The sequence below is a fragment of the Lycorma delicatula genome, chromosome 8, assembly GCF_047948215.1.
Source record: "Lycorma delicatula isolate Av1 chromosome 8, ASM4794821v1, whole genome shotgun sequence".
NCBI classification, from domain to species: Eukaryota; Metazoa; Arthropoda; class Insecta; order Hemiptera; family Fulgoridae; genus Lycorma; species Lycorma delicatula.
In genome coordinates, this window is record NC_134462.1 from 112,766,291 (window position 1) to 112,794,286 (window position 27,996).

The 27,996-nt window shown below is 32.3% G+C and overlaps 1 protein-coding gene across 6 annotated transcripts in view; it reads left to right on the forward strand.

The window, feature by feature from the left end:
• Nucleotides 1-27,790, forward strand: part of LOC142329311 (uncharacterized) — a 41,939-nt gene extending 14,149 nt beyond the window's left edge. Inside the window, exons 1-6 of one of the 6 annotated variants that reach the window (XR_012757458.1) lie at nt 15,414-15,946; nt 17,857-17,918; nt 20,062-20,214; nt 23,520-23,661; nt 25,003-25,255; nt 27,468-27,790. Coding sequence is in view for 4 of the 6 variants with exons in the window: in XM_075373792.1 (XP_075229907.1) it covers nt 23,638-23,661; nt 25,003-25,272; nt 27,468-27,593 (420 nt within the window). In the remaining 2 variants the exon portion in view is untranslated. Of the gene's footprint in view, nt 1-15,413; nt 15,947-17,856; nt 17,919-20,061; nt 20,215-23,519; nt 23,662-25,002; nt 25,273-27,467 lie in introns of those variants that run through there. The other 5 variants (XM_075373791.1, XM_075373792.1, XM_075373793.1 and 2 more) reach the window with 5 other exon arrangements.
• Nucleotides 27,791-27,996: the final 206 nt, after the last annotated feature.

Here is a 27,996-nt window from a genome sequence, read left to right on the forward strand (position 1 = left end):
TCTTTTACGCAAGAACAACGCGCCTTTATTGTTGGGAGTTCCTGCGAAACGGTATCGTACGCGAAGCGTCAAGAAGATTTTTAAAATGTTTTTCCAGGTGCTAATGCGCCAAACAGATCCTCTATATGTCGTTTATTAATCGTTTTCGGGATACAGCTAGCGCGCACGACCGTAAGCGTACAAGCGGTCCGACTGTTTTAACTGACGACAGTCTGCAGACGATAAATGAAACACTTGTTCGTTCTCCAAAAACGTTTCTTCCAGAACTTTCTAGCCGGATCGCGCTATCTTACGGAAGTGTTCATAAGGCTACTAAAATTATAAAATCGCATCCGTACCGGATTAACGTAAGTCATCGGCTCCAACAACCAGATAAGGAGAAACGAATGCAGTATTGCCGGCGATTTAGAAGTTTCATTCGAAATGTCACTTCTGTTCTAGGCAAGGTGTTTTTCAGCCGTGATGCTTGGTTTCATGTTGTACGTTAACAGTCAAAATTACAGAATAAAAAAAATACAAAGATCAAATTTTAAGATTTTTACGTTTTAAATGTAACGGGTAACTCGAAAGATGAGTTTAAATTAATTTTTTTTTTTAAATTAAAATAGTATTATTTTTTCTTACCACAGTACGGGTAAAAGGTTTTTTACGGTACAGTCTGAAAGCCCTATTGATGTACAAAATATAAATGTAACAAACTCCTATACCCCTTTTTTTTAAGCAAAATATAGCTAAAATGTACATACTTATATCGTATAAATAATAAAATTTTGGGGAGTGGAAAATATGAAAATATTTTGGGTTTTGTTAATTTATAATCTCGATAAAAAATCTTTGCGAAACGTTTTTTGTTTAAGTTCCCCGGTAAAAATTTGAAATTTAAACTTTGTAGACCGGTATTACCTTCGGAGAGAAAGGATGTATTAATTTTTTTCAAAGATTGGAGAAAAGGGTTAGAGGTGCTTTGGTCGAAATATAATTTCAAATTTTTACCGGGGAACTTAAACAAAAAAGTTTCACAAAAGATTTTTTATCGAATGATTTTTTTATAGAGGGTTTCCAAACCCTCTATATACATCTTTATATTTAAAACATGTGAGAGTTTGGAGCTCAGCGCCAAAGTTAAGATGATGTACAATTTTAATAAAAAAAAAAAAAATGATTCTTTTTTTATTTGCATAAGGAACAAGTAAGAAAATAATTTTGAATGTAGGGTATTTTAATTACAATGTTCAACCGATCTTATTCAGAAACACGAACAATAAATCTACAATAATTGTTGAGTTCTACTGTAAACGTTTTTTTAGCGTACATAACATTTTCTAATTTTACATCTTTTTACAATTTTTGACACGCCGCGCCATAAATAACTCATCTGAAATCTAATTCCTCAAACAATCAATCCTTAAAGGTATTTACGTTAATAAACTGAATTATGTTTTAAAACATAAGTTTTAAATCGGTTAGCTTTATAAGATATTTCCCAGTTTGCTGACTGACATATAAACTTCTTGCGATAATTTAAGGAATTACAAACCTCAAGTAACATCGAGTTGTAATTATAATATTTTTATTTATTTTATTTTATTTTACATGTTTACAAGTAAACGTGTTACAAAGTAATAAAATACGACAAATTTTATTACTAATAAAACAAATCTAAATAAAGAAATAATACGTTGTTTGTTGTTAAGAATAAAACTAAATAACACAGAAATTATATGGAGGGTATATCAGTAATAAAACGATCCGTCACTACTTGCGGGGGTTACGTTTCGCGAATGCCAAAAACACAATACATGTAAACCTAACTTTAAACCTTAAGAGCGGGTTATTAAACACGTAAGCCTCCGTGACGCGAACGGTAGCGGTCTAGCCTTTCATCCGGAGGTCCCGGGTTGGAATTCCGATCAGGCATGGCATTATCACATACGTTACAAATCACTAATTTCATCCTTTGAAGCGATACTTAACGGTCATCCCGGTTCCGGAGTTAAAACAAAAAAATTCTTAAATCACAAACAAATGCATCGTTACACAGAAATAAAACGGTAATACGCGATAAATACTTTCTAGTAAGTACATCCAGATTAAATAAATATTTTAAGTAATTTTTGCATCCGACTTTATTGCGAAACATTCGATGTTCAGTAACATTAACATTACAATGTTTTATTTCAAAACGGAAAAACTAAAAACCTGAACCGTCTCGTTTGATAAAAAACTTCATTATTTGTGTTTGGTTTTAATTTTTTCCGAGTTCTTTAAATTCTTCATCGTACAATGCCGGTGCCAAGTCTAGTTAAATTGTAAAATTCATGGAAAGTTCTAGAAAAGTATCAATTTCAAAACCTTTAGTCGCTAACTGTCCGCATAAACCAAAAATTACATTCAACGATTTTAGGTTAATAGGCGTAACTGAAACCTCGTTGTCGTTATCCTTTTCCAAAAGGGTAGTGAACGGTTTCGTTAACAGCTCTTCTAGTTCTTTTCTCGGGAGTTCCTCGTATTTAGTTTGCAGAAGTTATTGAACGTCTGAAATTTCAATTTCGTTGAAGTTTTCGTTTTTAATTTCACGTGTTAATGACACAATTTCTATCACTATACCATCGAAGGCCAAAAGGGCACTGTTTTCTAAAACACTTCTAGAGTTACAGTCCAATAAAATTTTAGTTAATGAAATATTTTGAAATTACAAGGGTAATACACATCGGTTCGAATTTGACTTCATTCCTTTTTTAATTTAAATATATTCATTTATTAATAATTATTAACAAAAGATTATTAGGAAAAAGATGTTTACAATAAATAATAATTCATTGTATAACAAAAAGCAATGTTCACAACAGCCAGACTACCACACCCAACGCACACAGACAGCAGACTGGCGACAGCTGATGTCGACATTCTTACACAGCTCAGAACAATAATAATAAACAACTTGGATTGATTAACCCAGTCCTAATGCGAAATCAGCAACTCTTAATAGTAGGTTTCTCTTAATAGTAATATTTTTAACTATTTCTCATACATTTATATAAAACAAAAAAAAAAAAAAAAATAGAATGTTAAAAAGCATTTTTTTACTTCAGTGCTGTAACATTGATTATAAATTATAAATTCATATTTTGATATTTGTTACATTACGACCTTCATAAAAAAAAAAAAAACATTATTTTACTGTTCGTATAATTTTGATAAAAGCATGTTAAAATAGGCAATGTTTTTTCACATCAGGACATGATGATATATTTTTCTTTATTATTATTATTTTCAGAGATTAATAATATTTATATAACATTAATTATTAATAAAAAATAATTATATATTGCTAAATAAGGTATAAGTTTATTAAATAATATATTTTAGAAATCCTTAATAATTGAAGATGTAATCGATATTATTTATTATAATCGTGAATTTTATTGTTTGTTAAAAAATTAATGTGTAATCCACCGGGATTTGTCTGGTTGTAAACTGGTCATCGTAAATCTGCTGATTTCGAGGTCGAGAGTTCTAAGGTTCAAATCCTAGTAAAAATTAGTTGCTGTTATTCGGATTTAGATATTAGGTCGTGGATACCGGTATTCTTTGATGGTTGGGTTTCAATTAATTACACCGCTCAGGATCGGTCGGCCAAAGTCTGTTCAATACTACACGTTTACCGGTACATTCAGAAAGATATTGATGAATCGCTAATGGCTTTAATTGTTGATGCGACTATAAATAAAAATGTCTAAATCAAAAGTTAATTATAAACGTTGCGTGAATCGCTTTATATCTTTGCCTATAAGTTATATATTTTGTAAATACATATTTTCTAATATGTCGGCCTAACAAATCGAAAGTAAGTGTTTTTTACTAATTTTTGAAAACGACTATCCCTTTCTCAAATAAATTTAGTTAAGAAACTGTTAGTAACCAGAAAACCGTTGATTTAAAAACCCGTATGTCGGATTATGTCGATTAAAAACGGTTGGTTATTTAGTTATAAATAAGACATAATTTTAGAATATTTTTGGTCGTTCCACTCCGATGAGTAAGATTAAAAAGGATTATACTTTTCTTAAATTTAAAAAAGTAGGATTATCTAAAGAATTTAAAATCCCACGGGTTAATAGAAGAGGAAATAAAATTATGCATATCAGTTTTTTACCGCTTATATTATGCAAGTTATTAAGTTTACAAACCGATTAGAAAGTATAACTTATTTAATATTTTTATTTATTTTAATTTCAACATATTTGGCTCTTGAATTTTTCAGCGGTTTTGAAAAAAATTAGTGATATTAACCTGAGAAGTTTAACGCATGAGAATAAGCTAATTTTGTTTTAAAATTAAAGAGATTTCCCAAATCGTAAGAAAAATAATCTAGATTGCACTATTTGTGTAATAATTTAAAAAAATCTAAATTGACAAAATTAAATTTAGAACTGTTTATTGTATTAAAACAGATGTAATATTATAGTAATTTTAAAAGGCTAAATTAACGTAACGGTTTTTTTACTTACAATTTAAGGGTGGATTTCAAAAATATATTTCACTGTTTCTCTACGCATAAGTATCTTTTCAAAAATATTTATTGACATTCAAAAATATATTGTATTATACTCGTGGTGAAGTATTGTTTTTGTTGAACGTAATAGGCGACGAAATAATTAATCATTCTGTAACATTAATTCCGAGGGTGGATAACTATGAATTTTACCCGAAGAGATTTTTCTTTCATTTTAGCCGCTATGTACTAAAATGTGTGTGTTGATCTTACATATTAAAAAAGAGCTCGTGCTACGATGAAGGTTATACGATATATATTTCTTTCCTCACTATCTGTCTCGCTCTTTCTAACTGTCCTAGTCAGAATCACGTGATGTTTTGTTGTGTGACAAAGGAGACTGTTTGTTTAGTCGACTAGCAGACCTGACCTACCCTATTTCTTTTATCTGTCGATAAGGCAACCCCAGATTGCTTCTATCATAAATATTTTGATTTATTGAAATCGATTCCTTTTTTCTTATTAAAATTTCTCTTTTTTTGTTGCCTTCCTATTTCCACATACCTTTTTTTTATATGGCACATCTAAAAATTATAAACACATTGAAAATGCTTTATATTAAGCAATTTTACCATTTTACATTTCATTCTTATTTTTCCTGTTTTAAATGCATCAAAAGGTTTAATTCACGGATCATATTAGTAAACGCTTCCTAGCAATTGTTTACATTATTTGTTGTGTGTTTTCTACTTCACAACACTCTGCAAGCAGATTATTTTCAATAATTAATATTATTAATTTTCTAGACGAGATTTTTGACACAGTGCCGTTAATCGAAATTCCAATGATATTATAAATAACTGTGAGTAAACTAAGTGAATAACATTATATACGGTAATATAATAAAATTATTATACGGTATTAGGAGTGTTTCTAAATTTTTTTTAATAGAATTAATAAAATATAGCTGGATGATGTTCAGCACTGGGTATAGCGAGGCTCTGGCGGCCTTAGCCCTCCGGGTCGCATAATTTACATGTTCGCCGAAGGTAAGCCGCCTGTCCAACACCACCCCCAGGTACTTAACTGTTTTCTCAAAAGGGATTTTCTCCCCTGAGATTTCCAGCTGTCTGGCCGGTTTTCGTGTCTTGCATGTGAACATCACGGCCACCGATTTTTCACCGTTGACCCTGATTCTCCACATGTCGAGCCACGGTTCCACTAAGTCCAGCTGCCTTTGGAGCCTCCGGACCGCGTAATCCACATTTGCGGATTCGTAGAAATATGCCGTGTCGTCTGCGTAAAGGGCCGTTTTGACCCCTTCCGACAGCGGCATATCGTTCACGTACAAAGTGTAGAAGAACGGGGATGGCACTGCTCCTTGGGGAACCCCAGCGGCTATTTCTCTGGTAGAGGAAATCGTTTCCCCTACGCGCACGACAAAATGTTGGTCTAGCAGATATGACCGCATGAGTCTGACATAGCGGTAAGGGATCGCCGATCGCGCTAGCTTATAAAGCAGCCCGCTATGCCAAACTTTGTCAAAGGCCTTGGCCACATCCAGAAAAACGGCTGCAGTCACCGCTTTCCTGTTCAGGCCTCCGACAAGGTCATCTATTATTTTTACCAGATGGAGGGTAGTTGAGTGACCCTCCCTGAACCCAAATTGCTCGGGCCGCACTTCTCCCTCCATGTATCGCCTCAGTTTTTCGAGGAAAATTCTCTCGAACAACTTAGACAATACCGGTAACAGGGAGATTGGCCTATAATTCTGTGGGAAAAGTGAACTTTTCCCCGGTTTGGGTAAACATACGACTTTGGACGTTTTCCAACAATTCGGGAAATATCCAACGTACAAAATGGACGTGAATATCACCGAAATTGTTGTAATCACGGAGGCCGGTATGTTCCGGAATGCACGGGCGCTGATCCCGTCGACACCCGGGGCCTTGTCGGGGCTTGTGGCCTTAATGGCTGCGGAAACTTCCGCTTCAGTGACTTGGCCAATCTCTAGATGGGCGTCCTCCACCTGTGAGAAATAATCTACAAGAAAGGATTCCACCTCGGTTGTGTGCTCGTCGTTCGGGGCCGGAGGGGGGTTTGGAGTGAATTGCTCCTCCAAGGTATCGGCGAAAACCTCGGCCCTCTCTGCCTCCGAATAGGCAAGAAAACCTCGCTGCCCCACAACCGGATGGCGAGGCTTCTTCCCTTGTCGCAGTCTCCTGTTCAACCTAAACACCGAGGAGATGTCGTCAGAGACCGAGGCGAGGTACTCGTTCCACGAATCCTCTCGATGGCTTGTCAGCAGTTGTTTCACCCTGTCCGTTTGATTATAAAAGGCCCGCTTATCAGCGGGGGACAGGGTGATTCGATATCTCCTTCTCAGTCCTCGTTTCTCCGTTATGGCTTCGGAGATATGAGGAGGGAGGTCGATTCAAACAACTGCTGGAGTTTTGGCCGATGAGCTGCCTGCCAGGGCCTCGGTCATTGACGACGTGACGCGCCCGACATTGTCGTCGATTTACTCCGGGGTGTTCAGGAGCTCAGGATTTACCGGCCTGTACTCCCGCTGGAGGGTCTCGTAGAACCTTTTCCAGTTAACTGACCTTCGGGGTATAGGCGGGGGATCTCGGCCACCCCCTGCCTGACCTAGTTCCAACAGGACAGGGGAATGGTCCGAGCTGAGGTCTTCTATCGTTTCAATCATGAACGGGAGGGTACCTCCCTTCATGACTGCGATATCCAGCATGTCAGGCCTACATCTGCCTGTGCGATGAACGAACGTGAGCACCTCAGGGCCTACGACGACCAAGCGGCGGGCTCTCGCCCTTTCGTACAGCAATCTGCCATTCGGATTTGTCAGATTGCTGTTCCATGACACGTGTTTGGCATTGAGGTCGCCCATGAGTATCATGGGCCCATCCCAATTTTCCAGCACGGCATTCAGATCTGCGCCGGTTACCGCATCGTTCGGCCTGCTATAAGCCGAAACCAGCTGATACACCGTGCCCAGATGCTCCACATGCACACACGTTTGCTCTATCACGTTTGTATGAAGAACAACGCGCGTATGCATGTGGCGTCTGTGGACTAAAACCGCAGTTCCACCAAAGGTGCGGTTTCCGGGTCGAACTGGCCTATCCGTCCTATATGTAAAATAGTTCCGAAGGGTCAGTTGCCTGTTTGGGTTCAAGCACGTCTCAGACAACAGTATCACGTCTATCAGTAGATCCTCGGCCAGACGGCTTAGTTCCTCCGTCCGGCCTACTACTGAGTTGGCGTTCCACTGCAAGAGTCTGAGGGTGGGCCTAACCATACCTGGACAGTACAGCTATGAGGCACTCTATTAAGGACTGAATACAGTCCTTGAGAGATTTTGCCTGGAGCAGGCGTGGCAAAACCATCATAATGTCTGGGAGGACATCCCTCACTGTCATCTGTGACAGGAAGTCCATGCCCGTGGTCTCCAACGGGGTAGCCGGTTTCGGTTTGCCGCTGGAGGCGCCTTTTGTAGCGGCCGCCCTTTTGGTGGGGCGCGGGGCCACAGGGGCCGCGGTGTTTTTAACAGCCTGCTTGGCCTTCCCAGCCGGAGCAGGCTTTGCCTTTCCCGTCGAGGAAGGCTTGGCCTTCTTCGCCGGGGCCGGCTTTGGCGCGGCCTTTTGTTTTACCACCTTCTTGGTGGTTGCCGCCGGTTTTGGCTTGGCGGGTGTTGGGGAGGGTACCTCCCCTTTTTTCACTACCGCCTTGGACACAGGTGCCGGCACCTCCGGTTTGGGGGCTGATTTTCCCCCACCGGCAACACGGGCCCAGCTGCGGCCGTCAACAGTCGCGGGCTTTTTAATACCCTTGACCCTGTTGACTTGCTCCTTATAATAGGGGTAATTGGCCGGATGAGGCCCCTTGCAGTTAACGCATGAGGCTGGTTCCTCACGCGGCTTAACACATGTGACAGTGTCGTGGTCCCCACCACACTTGACACATTGCTGGGCTCTCCGGCAATAATTCGAAGAGTGCTCAAATTTTTGGCATCTGTGACACTGGGGCGGCCCCCCTCGTGACACAAAAGCGGTCACTCCGACCTTGCAATAAAAAATATCGCTGAGGTCATAAACTTTGCGGGCGCTAGGGGTCCTCTTAATGGCTACTAGGCAGGTCGGGGTTTCCCGACCGTCCCTCGTGAGGAGCTTCTTGACCGAAGTCACCTCAAAACCAAGGGAGGTCAGTTCCTCCCTTATCTCCTCCGGGGTAGCCCCATAGGGGATCCCCCGTATAACTACCTTCAGCTCCCTGTCCTTCGGGAGCTGAAAGGAGTGGAAGGCAATTCCCTTCGAGTGCAGGAAACTCTGCACCGCCCGGTAATCTGCCTCGCTGCCCAGCTGCAGCCTTATTGAGAGCCCGGTGCTTTTTGCCACCAGGCGCCCCCCAATCCTTGACTTTATGTCCCTCGCCAATGCTGGCCACTCTTTCGGGCAGTCCAGCATTATCGGCGGGATTTTCTCCCGCCTGACGGTAGCAGGCTGTGATGGGCCCCATCATCAGCCTGCGGGTTGGCGGCTGCTGTAGCCCGCTACGGGCTCCGTCTCCATAGGAGGCGCGGAGTCCCGGCGTTTCTGGCGCTTCCTAGCGCCAGACCCGCTTTCCTCTCCACCGTCGGACAGTTCCGGGGTGGCAGAACGGGGTGGGGGAGGCCTTATTTTTTCTTCCATTGAGGAAAAATAAAACAGAAAAATTAAAAATTAAACTTAATGTAACACTTCTTAATCTACACTTGCTGCAAAAAAAAACACTGACAAGAAAAATCAAAATAAGATATAACCCGAAAACAGATTAAATTAAAACTTCAAGTTTGAAGGGGTTCTTAAAACCCCTTCAAACCGTTACTGTTGTCTGAAAGACCTCTGAAAACGTTTTCAAGTTTTAAAAAAATGTTTTATTATACAATTTGATGTATTGTAGAGTTTTCGACATACACAATCAGCTATAAATATTCATTTTATTTTATATTTCCTTCCTTATAAAGTATTGACTCTAGTACAAAATGTATGCATCAATGTCACCGACTGATATTACATACTAGATTATCCTTAAATATTTAACACTAGTAATTACTAGGTGTTATAGAGAGAAAAAAAATTAAATAATGATATTTCAAAATGTTTAATGGTATTTTTACCATTAAATAATAATTATTTTGTTATAATTTAAGGATGATAAGCAGTAATTACATTACTTATGCAGTGCATTACTTTTTGTACAGATAGTTGTGCTCTAGTAATTGGAAGAATCGTGAATGAGTCATTCGTTCGATTTGATTCTTTAATCGGTTTGCAGGAGAAATGAATTGGATAGGCGAGAGGAAACCAAATCTATCTCAGTTATGATTCGATTAGATACGTATCAATCTTTCTTATGCATAGCTTGTGATGGGGGATCCTCCTGCCATACTAAATTCTAGCTTGCATTGTTTACTTCATATCCACAAGTGATGCATAACTTATTACATCACCACCACTAATGTCTATTGAACATTCGGCAAATTTATTACACTGCTGATTATAAGATATTTTCAGTAACTGTGCTATTTAACCAAGTTAATCTTAAACAATTAAATTTTATCTGAAGCCCCAAAACACATTTTTTATGTTTTATCACCAACTACAGCGAAATAAGAGCTAAATAACATATTTTTAAATTTCAAATCATTAAAAGTATTTATATCTTTTTTTTTCTGTTTGACCTCTGGAAGTACCGTCAGGAATTACTTCAGAAGGTGAATATGGGTGATATGTATGAGTGTAAATGAAGTGTAATCTTGTACAGTCTCAAGTTGACCATTTCTGAGATGTGCGGTTAATTGAAACTCAACCACTAAAGAACACCGGTATTCAAATCCGTATAAAAGTAACTGCCTTTACTAGAACTTGAATCTTAGAACTCTGGACTTTGAAATCAGCTGATTGGCAACATGTTCACTGCTAAACCAACCCGGTAGGTAAAAGTATTTAAAATAAAAAATTTATCTTAAATTAATTTCTCTAAAATAGTAAATGACAAGATGAATAATTATTATACATGACATAAATAATTAAGCTGACATCAATGTCAAATTGTACAGGACAAAATCAATCATTCAAAATAATATAGCCTGTACTGTACTTATTTTTGAGCGAGCCATTCATTCCCTCTTTGTGTTTTTTTTTTATTACATCGATAGTTATGATTTATACTTACTTTGATGTTTTTACTAATACTTACACAGACACACACACAAACATTTTGTTTTTAAAATTTTTTGGTTCTATTATCACAAAAAAATAATGAAAAATAATAATAAAAAATTATTAATACTTTTCAAAGAAATTATCAATACTTTTACATGGAAAAATATAATTTTTTTGAAATTTGTCGATATTCGTCTATTTTGCCATTCAGTTATTAACTGTCCAGCTTTTGAAAACATTCGTTCAGAGGAAACAGAGGTAGCAGGAATGCAAAGTCTAGTTTGCATTATTTTGAATAATCTTTGATAAATTAACTGCCTTTCTTTCCACCAAGAGATAGGAGTTTGTGTTCTTGAGATGAGCGGTTCATTTATATATTTAACTACCTCTAAAATTCCTGCTACTGTTGGGTTTGAATTAGTTAAAATTGGTGTGTTACTTTTTTATCAAAATTCTCCCATGCAGTTGAAATGCAGGGTTCAATAAGTTCTTGTTTGATTTCAAACCTATCGCCTTGTTTGATCTGAATACTTTGAACTTTCTCTGAAAGTTTTGTGCAAGTATTTTGATAAAATACTTGTTTTGGTAAAGCCTTGTTTTTTAAAGCAAGGATCAAATAGTAACATGCTTTCAAGCAAAATAATATTATTTTCAACATCCTTAAATCTATGTTGCAGTTGGTCTAACATCTTGTTACGTACTTTAATGATTTATGAATTTTGAGTAGAAGATGTAATCTTAAGTTCACCTTGCCATCGCTCGCACCAGTAAAGAAAGTTTTGATGCAGTGACAGTTTTTTGAGAATTTATTTTAATAGTTATCTCTTCAAACATTTTCAATAATTTGCACATTTCAGCTATAACTGTCCATTCATCAAATATAATATTACTAAGTATTGGATTCACCTAATTAATAGTCGAAATTAATGGTTCTATTGTTTCTAATAATCAAACACATGCAGAAGTGAGTTCCTGTTAGGTACTTCCTGTTTTAATTTTAATTCTTTGAAATTCATTTGTCGCATGTTTTTAAGTTTGGAGGCAGCATGAGAACTTCATTTAAAAAATTCAACAATTGCCTTTGATTTTACCACAATTGTTTTTATTTCTGATACTGCTGCTTGGACAATTAAATTAATTGTATGCGCTAACCAAGGGATATGGCATAGCTGACAATTGCCAATAGCAGCTTTTAAATTTGTTGCATTGTCACTAACTGCAATTATTTTGTCACTCACTAATAGCCCATTCATTGAATTTACCTTGCAATTCAGTTGCAATGTTTTCAGCTATATGCTGACTACAGATATGCATACAAGTAAGTAACCAGGTATTTAAATTACAATTATGGTCAATTAAATGGACAGTTATGACCATATAATTATTATTTGAAACTGATGTCCAACTGTCAGTGATTATTGTGCAAGCTTCTATATATAGATGTAGGATTTAAATTGTAATACATTTCTACAATATGATAATCAGAAGGACAAGGATTTTTTTATCTTGAAATATTAACTCCTGGGTGTTTAACTTTAATATGTCGAGATAGATTACTACTCGTTCCCAAGTGTAGGATACTGAACTACGGCAAAGATTACACAAGGCTTGCTCCAGAAACGTAAGTTCAGATGTTACTTCTTTTTCTGCAGCTCATGTATATAATTTTAAACAAAATATTCTTCTGTAAAAGTAATGATTTAAAAAATAGAATACCAATAAATCATTCAGAAAAAAATCGGCTCTGATTATATAAAGTAAAAAAATCTTACGAAAATGTGTAGGCCCAAATAAAAAAATATAAACGAACTAAAAACACAAGTCTAAATAGAATACGCAAACATTATACACCATGTAAATGGAATAAACTGTTGTCTTTTATCCGTTTACTAAGAATAATTGTAAAATATATCTTGAGCTTGACAGTATACGCTTAAAGAACGACAGTAATTAATTTTGTGCAACTTAGCTTCCCGCCCGAATGAAATAAAGAGAAAAAAGAATAATGATGTGTTATTGAATGTGTGCGTAACAGTTTAAATTTTCCCTTCTCTTTGTAGCGATAAGGTTTGTTGATATAAGCTTGGTTTCGTTAAGGAATCGAATAAGAGATGAAATATGGAGTATCGTTAGATAGATGAAGAGAATAGAGCATGCGTATTAGAAGTGATAGGCTACCAAGTTTAACCCATCGGGTTGGTCTAGTAGTTAACGCGTCTTCCCAAATTAGCTGATTTGGAAAGTCGAGAGTTACAGCGTTCAAGTCCTAGTAAAGCCAGTTATTTTTACACGGATTTGAATACTAGATCGTGGATACCGGTGTTCTTTGGTGGTTGGGTTTCAATTAACCACACGTCTCAGGAACGGTCGAACTGAGAATGTACAAGACTACACTTCATTTACACTCATACATATCATCTTCATTCATCCTCTGAAGAATTATCTAAACGGTAGTTACCGGAGGCTAAACAGAAAAAAAAAGAGAGAGGCTAGTAAGTTAGAGGCTACAAAAAATCATATTAAACCGAAAAAAGAATCAGATGTTTATTTAAGGAGTCGAATGAAACTTGAAATGAGAAAGAAAATCGAAGACATTTAGAAGGTATGTGTCAATTGAGTAGAAAGGAGTATGAAGAGCGATGACTGCTAAACATGTCTTTTTTACGGATTCTTCCTGAAAATCGAATCGAGAGAACCGATTATTGAAAAAGAATTGTTTGTCTCACCACTAGTAATGGGAAGAATCGTGAACGAGTCGTTCCTTCGATTCCATTCTTTATACTGAACGAAAGATTCGAGAATCGGTTTGCAGAAGAAACTGATTCGTAACAATGAATTGGGCCATTGATTCCGTCTTAGTTTTTTTTTTATCACATCGATGTTACGATTTTATATTTACTTTGATGTTTTTACTAATATGCGCACAGTTACTTACACAGACATACACAAACATTTTGTTTTTAACAATTTTTGGTTCTATTATCACAAAAAAAATAATAAAAATGAATCAAAATAAATAATTAGTTATACCTTTCAAATAAACTTTATAGTATTTTATATATTTACACGTAGAAATATAATTTTTTCGAAATTCTTTGATGCAAGTCTATTTCGCCTTTCAGTTATTAACTATCCCGCTTTTGAAAAAAATCGTTCACAGGGAACAGAGGTTGCAGGAATGCAAAGTCTAGTTTGCATTATTTTGAATAAATTAACCGCCTTTCTTTCCATCAAGAGAGAGGATTTTGTGTTCTTGAGATGAGCGGTTCATTTATATATTTATCTAGCTCTAAAATTCCTGCTAGTGTTGGGTTTGAATTACTTTTTTATCAAAATCTTCCCGTGCGGTTGAAATTGAGGGTTCAATAATTTCTTGTTTGGTTTTAAACCTATCTCCTTGTTCGATCTAAATACTTCGAACTTTCTGTGAAAGTTTTGTGTAACTATTTTGGTAAGATGCCTCATCTTTAAAGCTAAGATCTAATAGCATGCTTTTAAGCAAAATATTATTATTTTCAACATGCTAATATCCATATTGCAGATGGTCTAACATCTTCTTACATACATTAACGATTTCAGAATTTTGAGTAGAAGATTTAATCTAAGTACATATCTTGTCATCGCTCACGCCAAAAAACAGATTTTTGAAATAGTAACAGTTATTTGAGAACTTATTTCAATAATTAATTATCTCTTTAAACATTTACAATAATTTGCACATTTCAGCTATAATTGTCCACTCATCAAATGTAATATTATTAAAATAGGATTCACCAAAGCGGTAATCGAAATTAGTGGATCTTTTGTTTCTAATAATCTATTAAACATGTGCAGGAGTGAGTTCCATCGGGTAGGCACTTCCTGTTTTAATTTTAATTTTTTAAAATTCGTTTGTCGCTGCATGTTTTGCAGTTTGGAGGCAGCATGGAACTTCGTTTAAAAAATTCGACAATTGCCTTCGATTTTACCACAATTGTTTTACTTCAGACTCTGCTGTTTGGACAATTAAATTAATTGTATGCGCTAAGCAAGGAATATGGCGTAGCTGACAATTGCGAATAGCAACTTTTAAATTTGCTGCATTGTCATTGACAATTGCTCCTATTTTGTCAATAATAGCCCATTCATTGAATTTACCTTGTAATTCAATGTCATTGTTTTCAGCGGTATGTTGACAACAGATATCCATACAAGTAAGTAATTGGATTTTTAAATTGCAATCATGGTCTATGAAATGGATAGTTATGGCCACATAATTATTATTTGAAACTTATGTCCAACTGTCAGTGGTTATTGAGCATGCTTCTACATTAATTATAGAATTACGAATCTCACAAGAAATTCTATCATATAATTGTGGAATTAACGTAGTTGTAATTGTTTTTCAACAAGGAAGCGAATACCCAGGATTTAACATGTGAACAAACTTCTTGAATTCTTCACCTCAACGAGTGAAATAGGTTGATATTCTTTAGTTATTAACCTAATTAATTGAATATCCATCGCTCGGCTTTTACTTTGAGGGACAGGTTTTGTAACAAGTAAGGGACAACTGTTGAGTTTTTTTTAAGGACTAATTGCTGCCATTCATTTGGTTCAGTTGCAATAGACGTACTAGGATTTAAATTATAATGCATTTCTGAAACAATTAAAAGGTCTACTAAGAATTCTACTAATATTAGATGTTGGTCATCATGTAAACAATTTGGCGGCAAGCACTTTCTTGTAAAGTTATTTTCGTTTACAAATGCAGGAAGATTTAGTTTCTTTCGTCTTAAAGTATTGCACTGGTATTTTGTTTGGTAGTATGTACGTAGTATTAAATGAAAGTTTCTGCTTTCATTGTTGTGAAGTATAAAATTTTGATCCATGAAAAGGGATTTTGTATAATGTAATGTTTTGAGGTTAGAACAGATAGTATTTTTCATAAAATAAAGTGTATTTCTTGTTAGAACAGGTCAAAACTGCATAAAAGATAGTCAAGTTTAATTAATAACCGTTCTACGTGTAAGAAGTATGATGTGCTGCAATCCAGACGATATTGTTGGCAATTTGCTTTTATTGGATTTGCCTTTTGTAAATGTTTTGAGAGAACGAATTGTGGAATTCAATAATGTTCTATTTAATCAAAGTGAAGAAAGAAGAGAACTATTGTGTGAAATTATTTCTTTTATTGACAACGATTTGAAATTGCATTTGGCAAATATAGAAAAGGATGAACTTGAAAATGGTATATTTTTGAATTAATTTTCTAATTTAGCCCTGTGTGCAGTGTAAATTAATTTACTAAGTTACAATATCAGTATTGTTAATGCTTTGTATTGATGATTAGATTTCATCTTAATCTTGGGTACTCTTCTGTTATAGTCTTTATGTAATTTAAATTATCCAGTTTTATTGTTAATTGGTATTTGTTCACAATTTCCTTAGGGAATTCTGACCTCTGTGTTGGAGTAATGGCTTTCTTGTATTTGGTTTGAATTCTTGTCATAACTGGATACACAAGTAATCATTTTATATTCCCACATAAAGCCTTCAGCATATGTAGTGGATCAATCATTAAAAAAATAAAAACAAAAATTGTGGATCATTCCAAATTTGTACTTTGCTATTAGTTTTAAACAACAAAAATGTTATCATAATGTATTTTCTTATATATCATTCCTTGAAATAAATGAGGTATATAAGTAACTTATTTTTGCATTGCTATCTAAACCAGAGGTTCCCAAACTTATTTTTCTCATAGACCACTTTCAAAATTTTGCTGGTTCCGGTGGACCCCCTGCAGCTACATTTTTACCATATTTCCAGTCGACGGAAAATGTGAAGATTAGATCTAACTATGAAAATATGCGTTATGGCTGTGTTCCACGAACTACCAGCTTCGAAAAAAAAGTGAGAATTGATTGGTTAATTTTTGATTGACTGTGCTGTGAGTGGATGTCAAAAAAGTAAAGTTGGCAAATAAAAAAAAATGCTTCCATCCAACTTTACATTTTTGACATCTACTCACAGCACAAGAAAGCAATCAATTCTCACTTATTTTATTTAGAAAACTTCCCATTCAAAGTGGTAAAAAGCAAAAGAAATATAGTATATTTTTTTGTGTTGCATTTATTCAAGTATGTTATCATTACACAATTAATTATTATTGTTATCATATTGCAATGTAATATAATAAAATTGTCATAATATAATTAAAACATTATCTGCCTCGATTGATACGCAAAGTCAAGCCAACATTTTAGTTCTTCACTATCGAAACCAGATGAATTTTCGTGGACCCCGCTTACGAATTGTGAACCCCCATTTTTATGTCACGTCAACGTAGACCCCCGTCGAGTCTCCCGTGGACCCCTGGAGGTCCACCTGGACCACTTTGGGAATCAATGATCTAAACAAAAGCAGAAACTTTTTTTTTAATTTGTTATGTTTATAAGAGTCTTATTGTGTTAATAAGATTGACCAATCATTCTCATAAATATTTATCTTTAGTAGAGCAAATTTTGTATACTGTTACTTAATGAATTTGATGATCTCTCAGTCACACTCTCCTCCCTCTCATACTCTGTGAGAGTATGTGTGTTGTAAAAGGTATCAGAAGAAATTATGTATAAGGAATCTATAGTAGTGCATTATATCCATTCTAAACATCTGAATGACGTGATGTATTTGAAAACTTATTTTTACTAATTATAAAGTTAGTATTTCTCAATATTAATTTTAAACTTTTTTCAAATTCCTAATTGAAAATCAAGTTGAAGAAGGTGTTAATAAACAAAATACCTTTTGGTTGAACATAGAAAAGAAAATGTGACAGTAAATTGAAGAATGTTAATAAGAAATTATCTAATAAATATTAGTATAAGTATTACCTGTTAGAAAAACCATTTCAGAATATTCTTTAAAGCAAAAGATAAGAAAAGCCCTGTTCTGAAATACACATATTTCATCTTTTTAGTGTTAGTTCATTCCATTCTGTTAATTTAGGCATTACTGTATAAATTCATACAATGGATATTCTGTTATTGTAAGTTGTAGCCATTTCTGATGTAAGTTTTTACACAAGTTATTTAGATTGATGATTGAGATGTTTTAATTTAATTTTATTTAAATTATTTAATTATTGTCTTTTTTCAGAACTGATCCAGTTTTATTTCGGATTGGGTTTTATTAAAAAGTCTGAAGAACCATTTATATCAGTGAGTCCTAAATTTGTTCTTGAAATTTTTTTTTGTGGATTCTATTTCATTTATTTTCCTGCACATAGTAGGCTCATTAATTATTATTGTTCAAAATTATGTAACATTAACATTTTAAGCCTAAACTTATGTAAGCTTGGAAATGGAAACGCTACATTGTTTGTCAAAGTTGGGGGTTTATTTTAAGAGTTTCAAGTGACATAAATGGTATTTAAACAAATTATTTATATATTTAATAATATGATCTGTAATTTTATTATTAAATTAAATTATTCAGCCTGACTGATTAGTTTTTAAGCATACTCTACATTTGAAAAGTAGGAAGTATAGAAAGAAGTATCTGTAACAAGACACTAATTGCCCTCAGTGACTACTAGTTTTCAGGAGGAATGTATAATATTGCTTAAATTTTTAAAGATATTTTGGTGGTCAAACTTGAACCTGTTGTAGCATTTAAAACACGTACGATATTGTTGATTATTGACTTATACTAATTTGACAGCTATATTGCGTAGGCTGTAGCATGCCTAGCAAATAAAATTGAATCTCATGCTTAGTCCAATTGAAAAGTATAAAATTCAAAGTTTATTGTTAATCTTAAGAATTTTTACCGATCTCAAAATTATGAGTAATTTAAGATTTTTAAATGATCTTAAATTCTTTTTTCAAAAACTTGGCTGATTTGAGATGTAATGTGATAAGTTTTTTTAAGGGTAAAATATTAAATTTAAAAAGAAAAAAGTACAAATCAATGTCCACTGCATGATTGAGATGGGAAGCCATAGGAAAAAATGAGACAATTTCCATTTTTTCACATATTTCCAGAAATAAGGATTTATTAAAAAAAAGTCAGGAAAACTTCTATAAGCTTATAAATCAACTTTAATTCAGTCTTTGTGTTTTTTAAAGTTTATTTTCAGATAAATTTTCTGGGCATTTCCTTATCTATCCTATTTAAAGACTGTATAAGATCAAATTGTAGTCATAAATGAGGCATTCTTCCTTTATAGTGAAAACAAAAGTTAAAGTAATGTTTTGTCATTAGACTTTTTGGGCATTTTCTTATCACAGCTCAAAAATTGTGTAAGGTAAAATATACACCAATTAGTGTGTGGAAAGAATATTTCTTGTTTTGTATTGATGTGAACATTTTTCTTCAGGGATGTAATAAAGTGTCCAAGTTTCAATTCCCATCACAATGTTGCAAAGGAAGTAATTTCCTTTGTCACAATAACATTTCAGAAGCTGCTCACAACATTCCTTTCGTTTTTTGTTCTTTTCTTTGAGTTTACATGGCACCCACCATGATTTTTCAGCAGTCCAGTTGTACAATAATGTGCCCTTCTTGTTCTTTCGATAGGCTAGGCATACCTGGATGGTGGATGCATTGTTGTGTAATGCAAAGGTCATTTTGACTCATCAGTTTATATTCATCTCCTTTTGGTGCTTCTCATTAGTTACAGACCATTTGAACACTGCAAAATTCATCCTTAATACTTGCTTTATCAGCATCTGATGTAAAAAATGTTATTGCCCACCTATTCACAGTTTTATCGCTGTAAAAGGCTTTTAGAAGATGATGAATGTTACTTTTTGGCCTGTTAAAACTAAATCGCTGCACATTAATTTAGTTGCATTGACATAGCCGGAATATTTGACTCCATATCAATGGGGACTGGAAAAAATGAGAGGGCATGGTTCATTGAGTTTTGGAGAGTTAGTAGTAGGGGGAAATGAAACCACAGATGGCAGCACCTGTTGCTTTGTGCGACATTTTGTTCTCTCATTATGGTCCAGTATGCATTACATTTCAGCTGCCTCTCATTAAAGACTTATGTAAACACTAATTTTATTAAAAAATAGCCATTATAGAAAATTAAAATTATAAATAAATGTAAAAAAAATTCCTTTCAAAATTTTTTAAGTTTGCAAGATGATCCTAAAAAATGTTGTTTAATTGTTAAGCAACAAATTAATTTCAGATAGGTTAACTTCATTTTGACTGCAAATATGAACATTTTATTGAACTATAATTTCTCAAAATATTTAGTAAGTTTAATTTAAATTAATTTAATAAATAAAAGAAATTAAATTAATGTTTATTAAAATGTTATTTATTTGATACCTTAACGTTTTATTACAGGGTAATATGGGTATAGCTGAACAATGCAATGTTTGGTCCAATGTTATAAGTGTCTGAAGGGTCTTCAGAGTCAGCCCAGTTTAAATGAAAAATATGAAAACTGTAACCAGAGACTAAATTATTAATAAAATAATTCATAATCCTGCATTTAAGGTATGACTTATTCTGTGATATGCAAGTTGGTATGTGTAAAGTATTCATTTCAAAAACAAATTTTTTAAATAAAAATAAATAAAAAATAATTTCAAAATTTAGATTTAGTTAAAATTATAACAAAAATAATTCATCTAGTGATGTTTAGAATAACTTATAAATTGTTATTTATATGCATTCTAGGGATAAAAGTATTAAAAATATTTAACATTTTTCAAAAATGATTTTTTTACAAAATTTATCTAACATGAAAAAACTTTATTGGGCATCTTGTTGTTTCTGAATGAACATTTAAAAAAGGATCTAATTCTTGGTTGAAATGAACAAATCTGAGTAAAATATTTGGTTTGTAAGGATTTACATGCACTAGTTTTGCACAAAATGTTTTTGTATCTGTTTGTGTACAGTGAAACAGATTTTCGCTGATTGATGGAAATGACAAAACCTCAGAATATTTACAAAATTTTTTGTAAATATTCTAGTAGTAAATTAACTTATATGTAATATTAAGAGTGAATAATTGTAACTGAGTAAATAACTATTCGGTTACACTGAACGGTTATAAACAATACTTAAATACTGTAGCAGTCATTTCTTTACAACTACTGTCCCTTCATATTGTATTGTTTTTTAAACATCTGTAAAGGTGCTGTAGGAAATGTACACATTTTTTTTAAGATGAAAAGTCCATAAAATTTTATTTCATTAATAACTTCTGATATTTTTTCATATTTCATTTTTTATTGTTATTATTGAATTATTATTATTGTAATTTTTTTTCAGTCAGAAGAATTATTAATAAATCAATATATTTAAATAAAAAAAAAAAAAAGTGGATGAAGTCTGATTCGAACCAATGTACTTTCCCTGTATAAGATCCAAATATTTCATTAATTAAAATTTAATTTGGCCATAACTCTGGAACCAATGAAAATAAGTACCAGTTATTTCATTTTTTAGAGCTTTTCAACAATATAAGTACCACTTATATTGTTGAGAAGCTCTAAATTAATGTTTATTAAAATGTTATTTATTTGATACCTTAACGTTTTATTACAGGGTAATATGGGTATAGCTGAACAATGCAATGTTTGGTCCAATGTTATAAGTTTTTCAACAATATAAGTACCACTTATATTGTTGAAAAGCTCTCAATGAGTTCTTATTACTGCAGTTAGGAAAAAGTCCAAAATCCAATTTTTTTTTTGGATTTTGGGTGTTTTGGACATTTTTGGTTCAGTCAATTGCAATCAAAAGGGAAGGTACACAACTAGATGTCACAACAGTCCTAAATCCAAAATCTCAACATCCTACAGCTAATCGTTTTTGAGTTATGTGAGATACATATGTACGTACATACATACATACATAAGTATGTATAGACGTCATACCGAAACTAGTAAAAATGGTTATTTCCGTTGAAATCTGAAATTTTTCATGATCACAATACTTTTTTTACTTTGTACAAGTAAAAATGAAAAGTGCACTGGAGATAAGCATTAGGAATATGGTTATAGTTCTATTTAATGTAAATATGATGGGCAGTGACAATGAAAGCTTAAAAGCTTTATGTGATACATCAGTAAAGCCTGATTACTTATTTGTCAAATAATAAAGCATAGATGATGAGTAAAATTCATTAATGGGAAGAAGCTTTTTATAAACAAAAAAAAATGTTACGGTAGGCAACTACCATGCACATCCCAAATTGACAAATTTTAGCAGTGTACCAAATTTGTTTCTTACTTCAAAACATTAAATCTGTTTTTCAATGTATGGATCAAGGTGTGATTGGAATATTTTAGAGATTCATTTCATCTCAGACATATCTTATAATTTATTTACAAATAATGTGCAATTTAGCTTCAATTTACATGCAGAAGTGCTTTAAAAAAGCAAACTTATTCCATTTCAACCTGGTTATGGACTTCAGTGAGAATAACATTTCTTTATCAGAGTGGATTAGGAGCCAAAACATTAATATTTTTGATAAATGTACTTGCTGAGTTAGATGATTATGGAGTTAAAATAAAAGCATTACAACTTCTGGTATATTGATGTGAAATCTTTATTTAAATTTCTACTTATACATCAGAAGGAACAAAGAATTCTGATGATGATGGAAGTACTATTTCTGATATTATCAGAATAATCTTTCATGGGATGAAGCTGAAAAAGGATTAAAAACTTTTTTTTGGAGCCATGTTTAGATTAAATTGGTGAGTTAATTTCTACATTTAATAACTCATTGAAATAAAAAAAAAAACATTTTTAAACATGAAGTAAGTGGTCAAATTCACATTTTCATTTATTTCAATAGCATTTAAGATAGATTGATTTAATTCTTAGCTGATTTTGGATTAAATTTTGTCAAATTTGAGTCAAGTCTTTGCAGATGGCAGGGGTCTGGAAGAGCTGTACTTCAGTTGGCATATGCAGTATCAAGTTAATCAATTGTAGACTAATCATTGTCCCAGCTATATATCTATACTACTATTTCTTGTTGTTATTTGATGAAAACATTTCAGAATATTTTTATATATTTGATATATACTACCTGCAAAATTAAAAAAAAAAAAAAAAATTAATTTGAATGTATTATTTAATATTTATTATTTCAGTGATAGCTGATCATTTCCTTACATATAGTATTCATTTTAACAGTTATATTTAGATTAATAAAATTTATCTATGGTCTTAGGTGAATTAACTCAACTGTTTTAATATTCAATTAAAAACATCAATTTTCATTTATATGATTTAATTATTTACTTTATAAATCTATTACCGTATGAATATATTATGAAATATTGTGAGAAACTACGTGTGGGTTAATGTTAGATTATTACTTTATACTGCTTTATATTAATAACAATTTAGTGTGACAACTTAATTTTAAGAGTTTTTAACTTTTATTGTTTTATTTAAAAAAATTATCTTAAAGTGGTAAAATTGCTGATGACAAATAAAATGTGAATATCTTTAAAAATATGATCTAGACTGGTGAAAGACTGAAAAGTGTGATCACTTTTTCTTTTTTGATGATTTTTGTAATTCTGACAAAACTGATTATGCTCACAAATGAACAGAAAAATTATTCTGATTTGGATTGATAATTGAATGAATAGTGGATGAGTGTAGTAAATATTAAGTTATATGTGATTAACTAGAATAAAGTTACACTGAAGGTCCATAAGCGTATGTGTAAAAAGGTTCATTACTTTTTACCAGAATGAAAACCGTTGTGTGTTTGTAGTAAAGAGAATTGATTTCATAAAATAATGTGTATTTGTTTATGTTTACAGGAAACATTAAATAAACGTATAACAGTTGTTAATAATGTTGAATTTAAGAAAAATTTAATCAACATAAATAATATTAGAGAAGAACTTCTAGAAATTAACAATAGTATAAATGAATTAAATGAAATTCTATTATCACATGGAGGTTTGTTTTATGTATTTAGATTATTTGTAAGCTAACCTACTATAACTATTATGTTGTTAACTTTTGATAAATTATCTTATTTCTTTTTAGGATAAAATATTTGACAAAATCAGTTGTGCTGAAGATTAGAAAAGAAATTAGTTTGATTTAATTCTTAGCTGATTTTGGATTAAATTTTGTTGAAATTTGAGTTACGCCTTTGCAGATGGCAGGAGTCTGGTAAGAGATGTACTTCAACTGGCATCTGCAGAATCTAATTAATCAACTGTAGACTATTCATTGATCCAGCTATATCGATACTACTATTTCTTATTGTTATTTGATAAAAACATTTCAACATATTTTTATATATTTGATATACTACCTAGAAATTAAAAAAAAAAATTAATTTCAATGTATTATTTATTATTTCAGTGATTTCAGCTGATCACTTCCTTAAGAGTGTTGATGTTTTTAGTAGTAGGTTTGAATTTATGCAGTATGCAATGTGCTCAATTCCTTTTTTGTACAAACAATTTATGAAAACTGCATAAATACCTTTTAGACTTTCTTGTTAAATAATATTTAATTGAAAGAGAACTAGATTTTTGAATTTGTTTTAATACAGTTGAATATTGTTAAACTTATTTTTAAATTGATTATTGACAATATTGTTTAAAGATCTACTATTCATAAAATAATTACCCAAATAACCTGAATTTTAATGAAGATAAAAATAACTCTTTCAGTCAATTTGTTAATTAGATCTTTTTCAGATTTGTTTTATGAAAGTTATTAAGCTCAAAAATTGTGTTTGAAAAGATGAAGGGAAAAACTCTTTTCCCAAGTTTTTTATTTAATGAAAATGTTGTATTTTTGGTTGATTTGATTTTTCTTATAAAAAATAGAGCAATTCTAAGGCTGTATAGTGATAGCATGTTGGCTTGTAAGCTGGTCCTGGATTTATTTCCCACTGGGGTTTTATTATCATTGAAAAAAAAAATATTTTGTTTTTATTGGTACCTGTACTATTTTATTATTGGGCTAATGCTTAATAATCAGGTATTAGGCTGATGTGGTGAAATAAGTTAATCCATTTTATTTTCTAATATATTTTTATAAAGAATTTCTTTTTTTGGTAGCATATTTACAGAATTTTTTTCAGCTTGCCTTATAAGTAAAGTTTCCATATCTTATAAAAGATCTTTATAAAATTCAGATTTAGTTATTTCCAATAATGTCTAGTTACCTGAAGCATTCTAGAAAGTGAAATATGGAACAAGTTATTAATTACTGTGTATTTATTAGTAAAACAGAGAATTTTTGTTTTTTAATGTACTTATGTTAGCTTTTCATTTTAAGGATATTGATGAAAGTTCAGCACCTTTATCAGTAACAGAGGAGTTAAAAAAGAGTGATCATGAAACTGTTCATATACTTTTAACTGAATGGGTTAATAATATCAAATCAAGAGGTTCATTTCATCATGACATGAATTACGTGGCTCACTTTTCTCAGCTTTCATCTGGTTATGAATCTGACCATGATGAGTCAAATTTTGAGGATTCGTTTCATAAAGATTTCAGTGCAAAAATACTATTATTATATAATAATTGTAAGTCAGTGTCAGAGGTAGATATAGAAATTTATATATTTTTAGAATTAAGCCTATTAATTTATATGTATATATATATTTTTTTACAGAAGAAAATGAACAATGTGTGAATAAGTAATAAAATTGGATTTATGCTTCTAAAAATCTACTACTGATCATTATTCTTTGCTCTGCCAATTCAGTTAATTACAGGATTGTGACATCCATAATTCCTAAAAAAAAATTTCATATATTTATTATCTTATAGAATTTAATTCTCCATTAGATGTAATAACTTCTTGAAAAAGTGAAAATTCTGAATAGTGTACAATGTTGGAGCCAGATTGTTTGTAGTTTAGGGGTGGTGTTTAAAATAGCTTCACTACTTTGTCATGGAAATTATGTTTTTTCAATTTTGAACTTGCACAAAAATTGGAGAAATTGGGTACAACAGACAGAAGCTTGTTTAACCAAAATAATGTCGGCCGATTCAGTTCCAAATAAGCATGAATGTTAGAAAATAAATTTCATGTTCTAGGGATGATAAAAAAATGAGAACTTTTTAATTCTGCTCACTATGGTTTTTGACTGAGTTCCATCTTTTACCTATGCGATGGCAATAATATCTGCAATGTGTAGTAATATTTTCAGCCATATTAAACACATAGCTCAAATTTGGCAGCCAAGTAATTAGGTCATATTTTATTACAAGTGATGATTTATTTTGTCTGAAAAAGATGGAACTATTGATTTTTATTAAAACTTGAATAAAGTGTTGTAAAATGGTGAAGATGTTAGAGAAGTATTTTGGTGAGGATTTTATGTTGACAACAAGGGTTTATGAGTGTTAAAAATGGTTTTAAGAAGGCTGTGGAGTTGTTAAAGTTGACAACAGGGTTGATATCCAAACACAACTACAATCAATAAAAAAATCAAAACAAAGAACATAAGATCAGTTATCGAATTACTATTAGAGAAGTTGCTGAAGAGGTAGGAATCTCTTGTGGCTCGTGTGAAACAGTTTTTACTGATATTTTGGTTATGAAATGAATAGGAACAAAGTTTACTCCAAAACTGTTCAATTTTAACAAAAGTAGCATTGCAGAACAGTTGTTGATGAAATTGCTGATGACTCTGAATTACTTGAACATGTCATAACAAGTGATGAAATATGGATGTACAGTTAGGATATTGAAATGAAGGTCCAATCATTCTAAGGGAAGCAGAACAAAAGGGTTGAAGACTGAAAAAGCATGCCACATTCAAAAGAATGTATGTTTTCCTTACTGCTTTTATCAATTACAGTGATATTATGAACTCTTCTTACAAGATTATACAGTTAACAAAAAGTGTTACTTAGAAGTTTTATGCTGTTTACATGAGGCAAATGAGTTCTGAAGAAAACAACCACAAATGTGTGAGGAAACACTTTTAGCAGCGGGATAACGCTCCAATTTATACTTCACTGTTAATTTGTGATTATTTAGTACAAAGGAACAACAGACCGATTGTTTAGCCTCTGCATTCTCCTTACATCATTTTTTCTTGTTTCCACTGATTAAAAGGAAAAAAAATTGCGACTATAGATGAGATAAAGGAAAATTGCTTAGTAACTAACTTTAGGCTATACTAAAAAATGCTTTCTATAAATGTTTTGAGGATTGGAAGAAACACTACTTTGAAGGGAATATAATTCATATAGAAGAATAAGTAAATTTTCTTGATAAAATTTAAAATGGTACAATTTTTGTGAAATTCATTTCTTGGAGATTTCTGTTTCTTTGCATCTCCCATTTCATGAAATGTTAAATCTATCTTTGAATAACCTTATCAACAGATTTTCCTTGTTCATGTATTCATAAAAATTAATGTTGAACAGATGCAACTGATTCTAATTCTGCGCACTGCTGAATGCATTTTGATTTTTTGTTGCACACCCATGGGTACTTTTGTTGTACCCATGATTCAGCAACCATGAATGTGTTTCGTTTATATATATCAAAGTCATGTTGAATCCATTTCCTGTACATAAGGCAAAATTTTAAAAGGTTTCTTTACATTCTACCACATCCAATAATTGATACTCAATATTTGTAGAGCTGTGTTTTTTTTTTTAATTCTAGCATTCTTTTTTGTTAATCCTAATTATATGATTACATTTGGTACTGATTTGTTTTACTTCATGTTTTATTTATATAGTTTTTTAATATAGTTCTTTTGTTATTTTTTGCAGTTTATTTGTAGTCTTAAAGAAATAAAAGAGGAAACAAATAAAATTCTAACATCTATTGAAAATGAAGATGCTGTAAAAAGTCTTTTGTCATATATACATGCTTTGAAAGGAATTATGGAAGTGTAGAAATATATTTCTCTGAACATCATGGAAGATATATTTATTTATATTTTGTTACAGAATGATTAATTTAAAGATAGTATGTTATATTAAAATAAATTCTTTATGTGCTTTAGAAAAAAAATGTCTCTCAACTGCCGATATAAAGGTGTAAAATATATAACGCTGCCAATGATAAATAAATATTTATTATGATTATACTATGATTAGTTTTTTATTTATTTATGTGTTATGTGATATAATGAAAGGTAAAATATATAATAATGCTGCTAATGATAAACTAATATTTATTATGATTAGGTTTTTTATTTATTTATATGTTATGTGATTAATGAATAAATCTATTATTTTCATTTAACAAAATTGGTTGCTTGAGGGAACAAGTTTGTGCACATTGCAGCTGTATAGG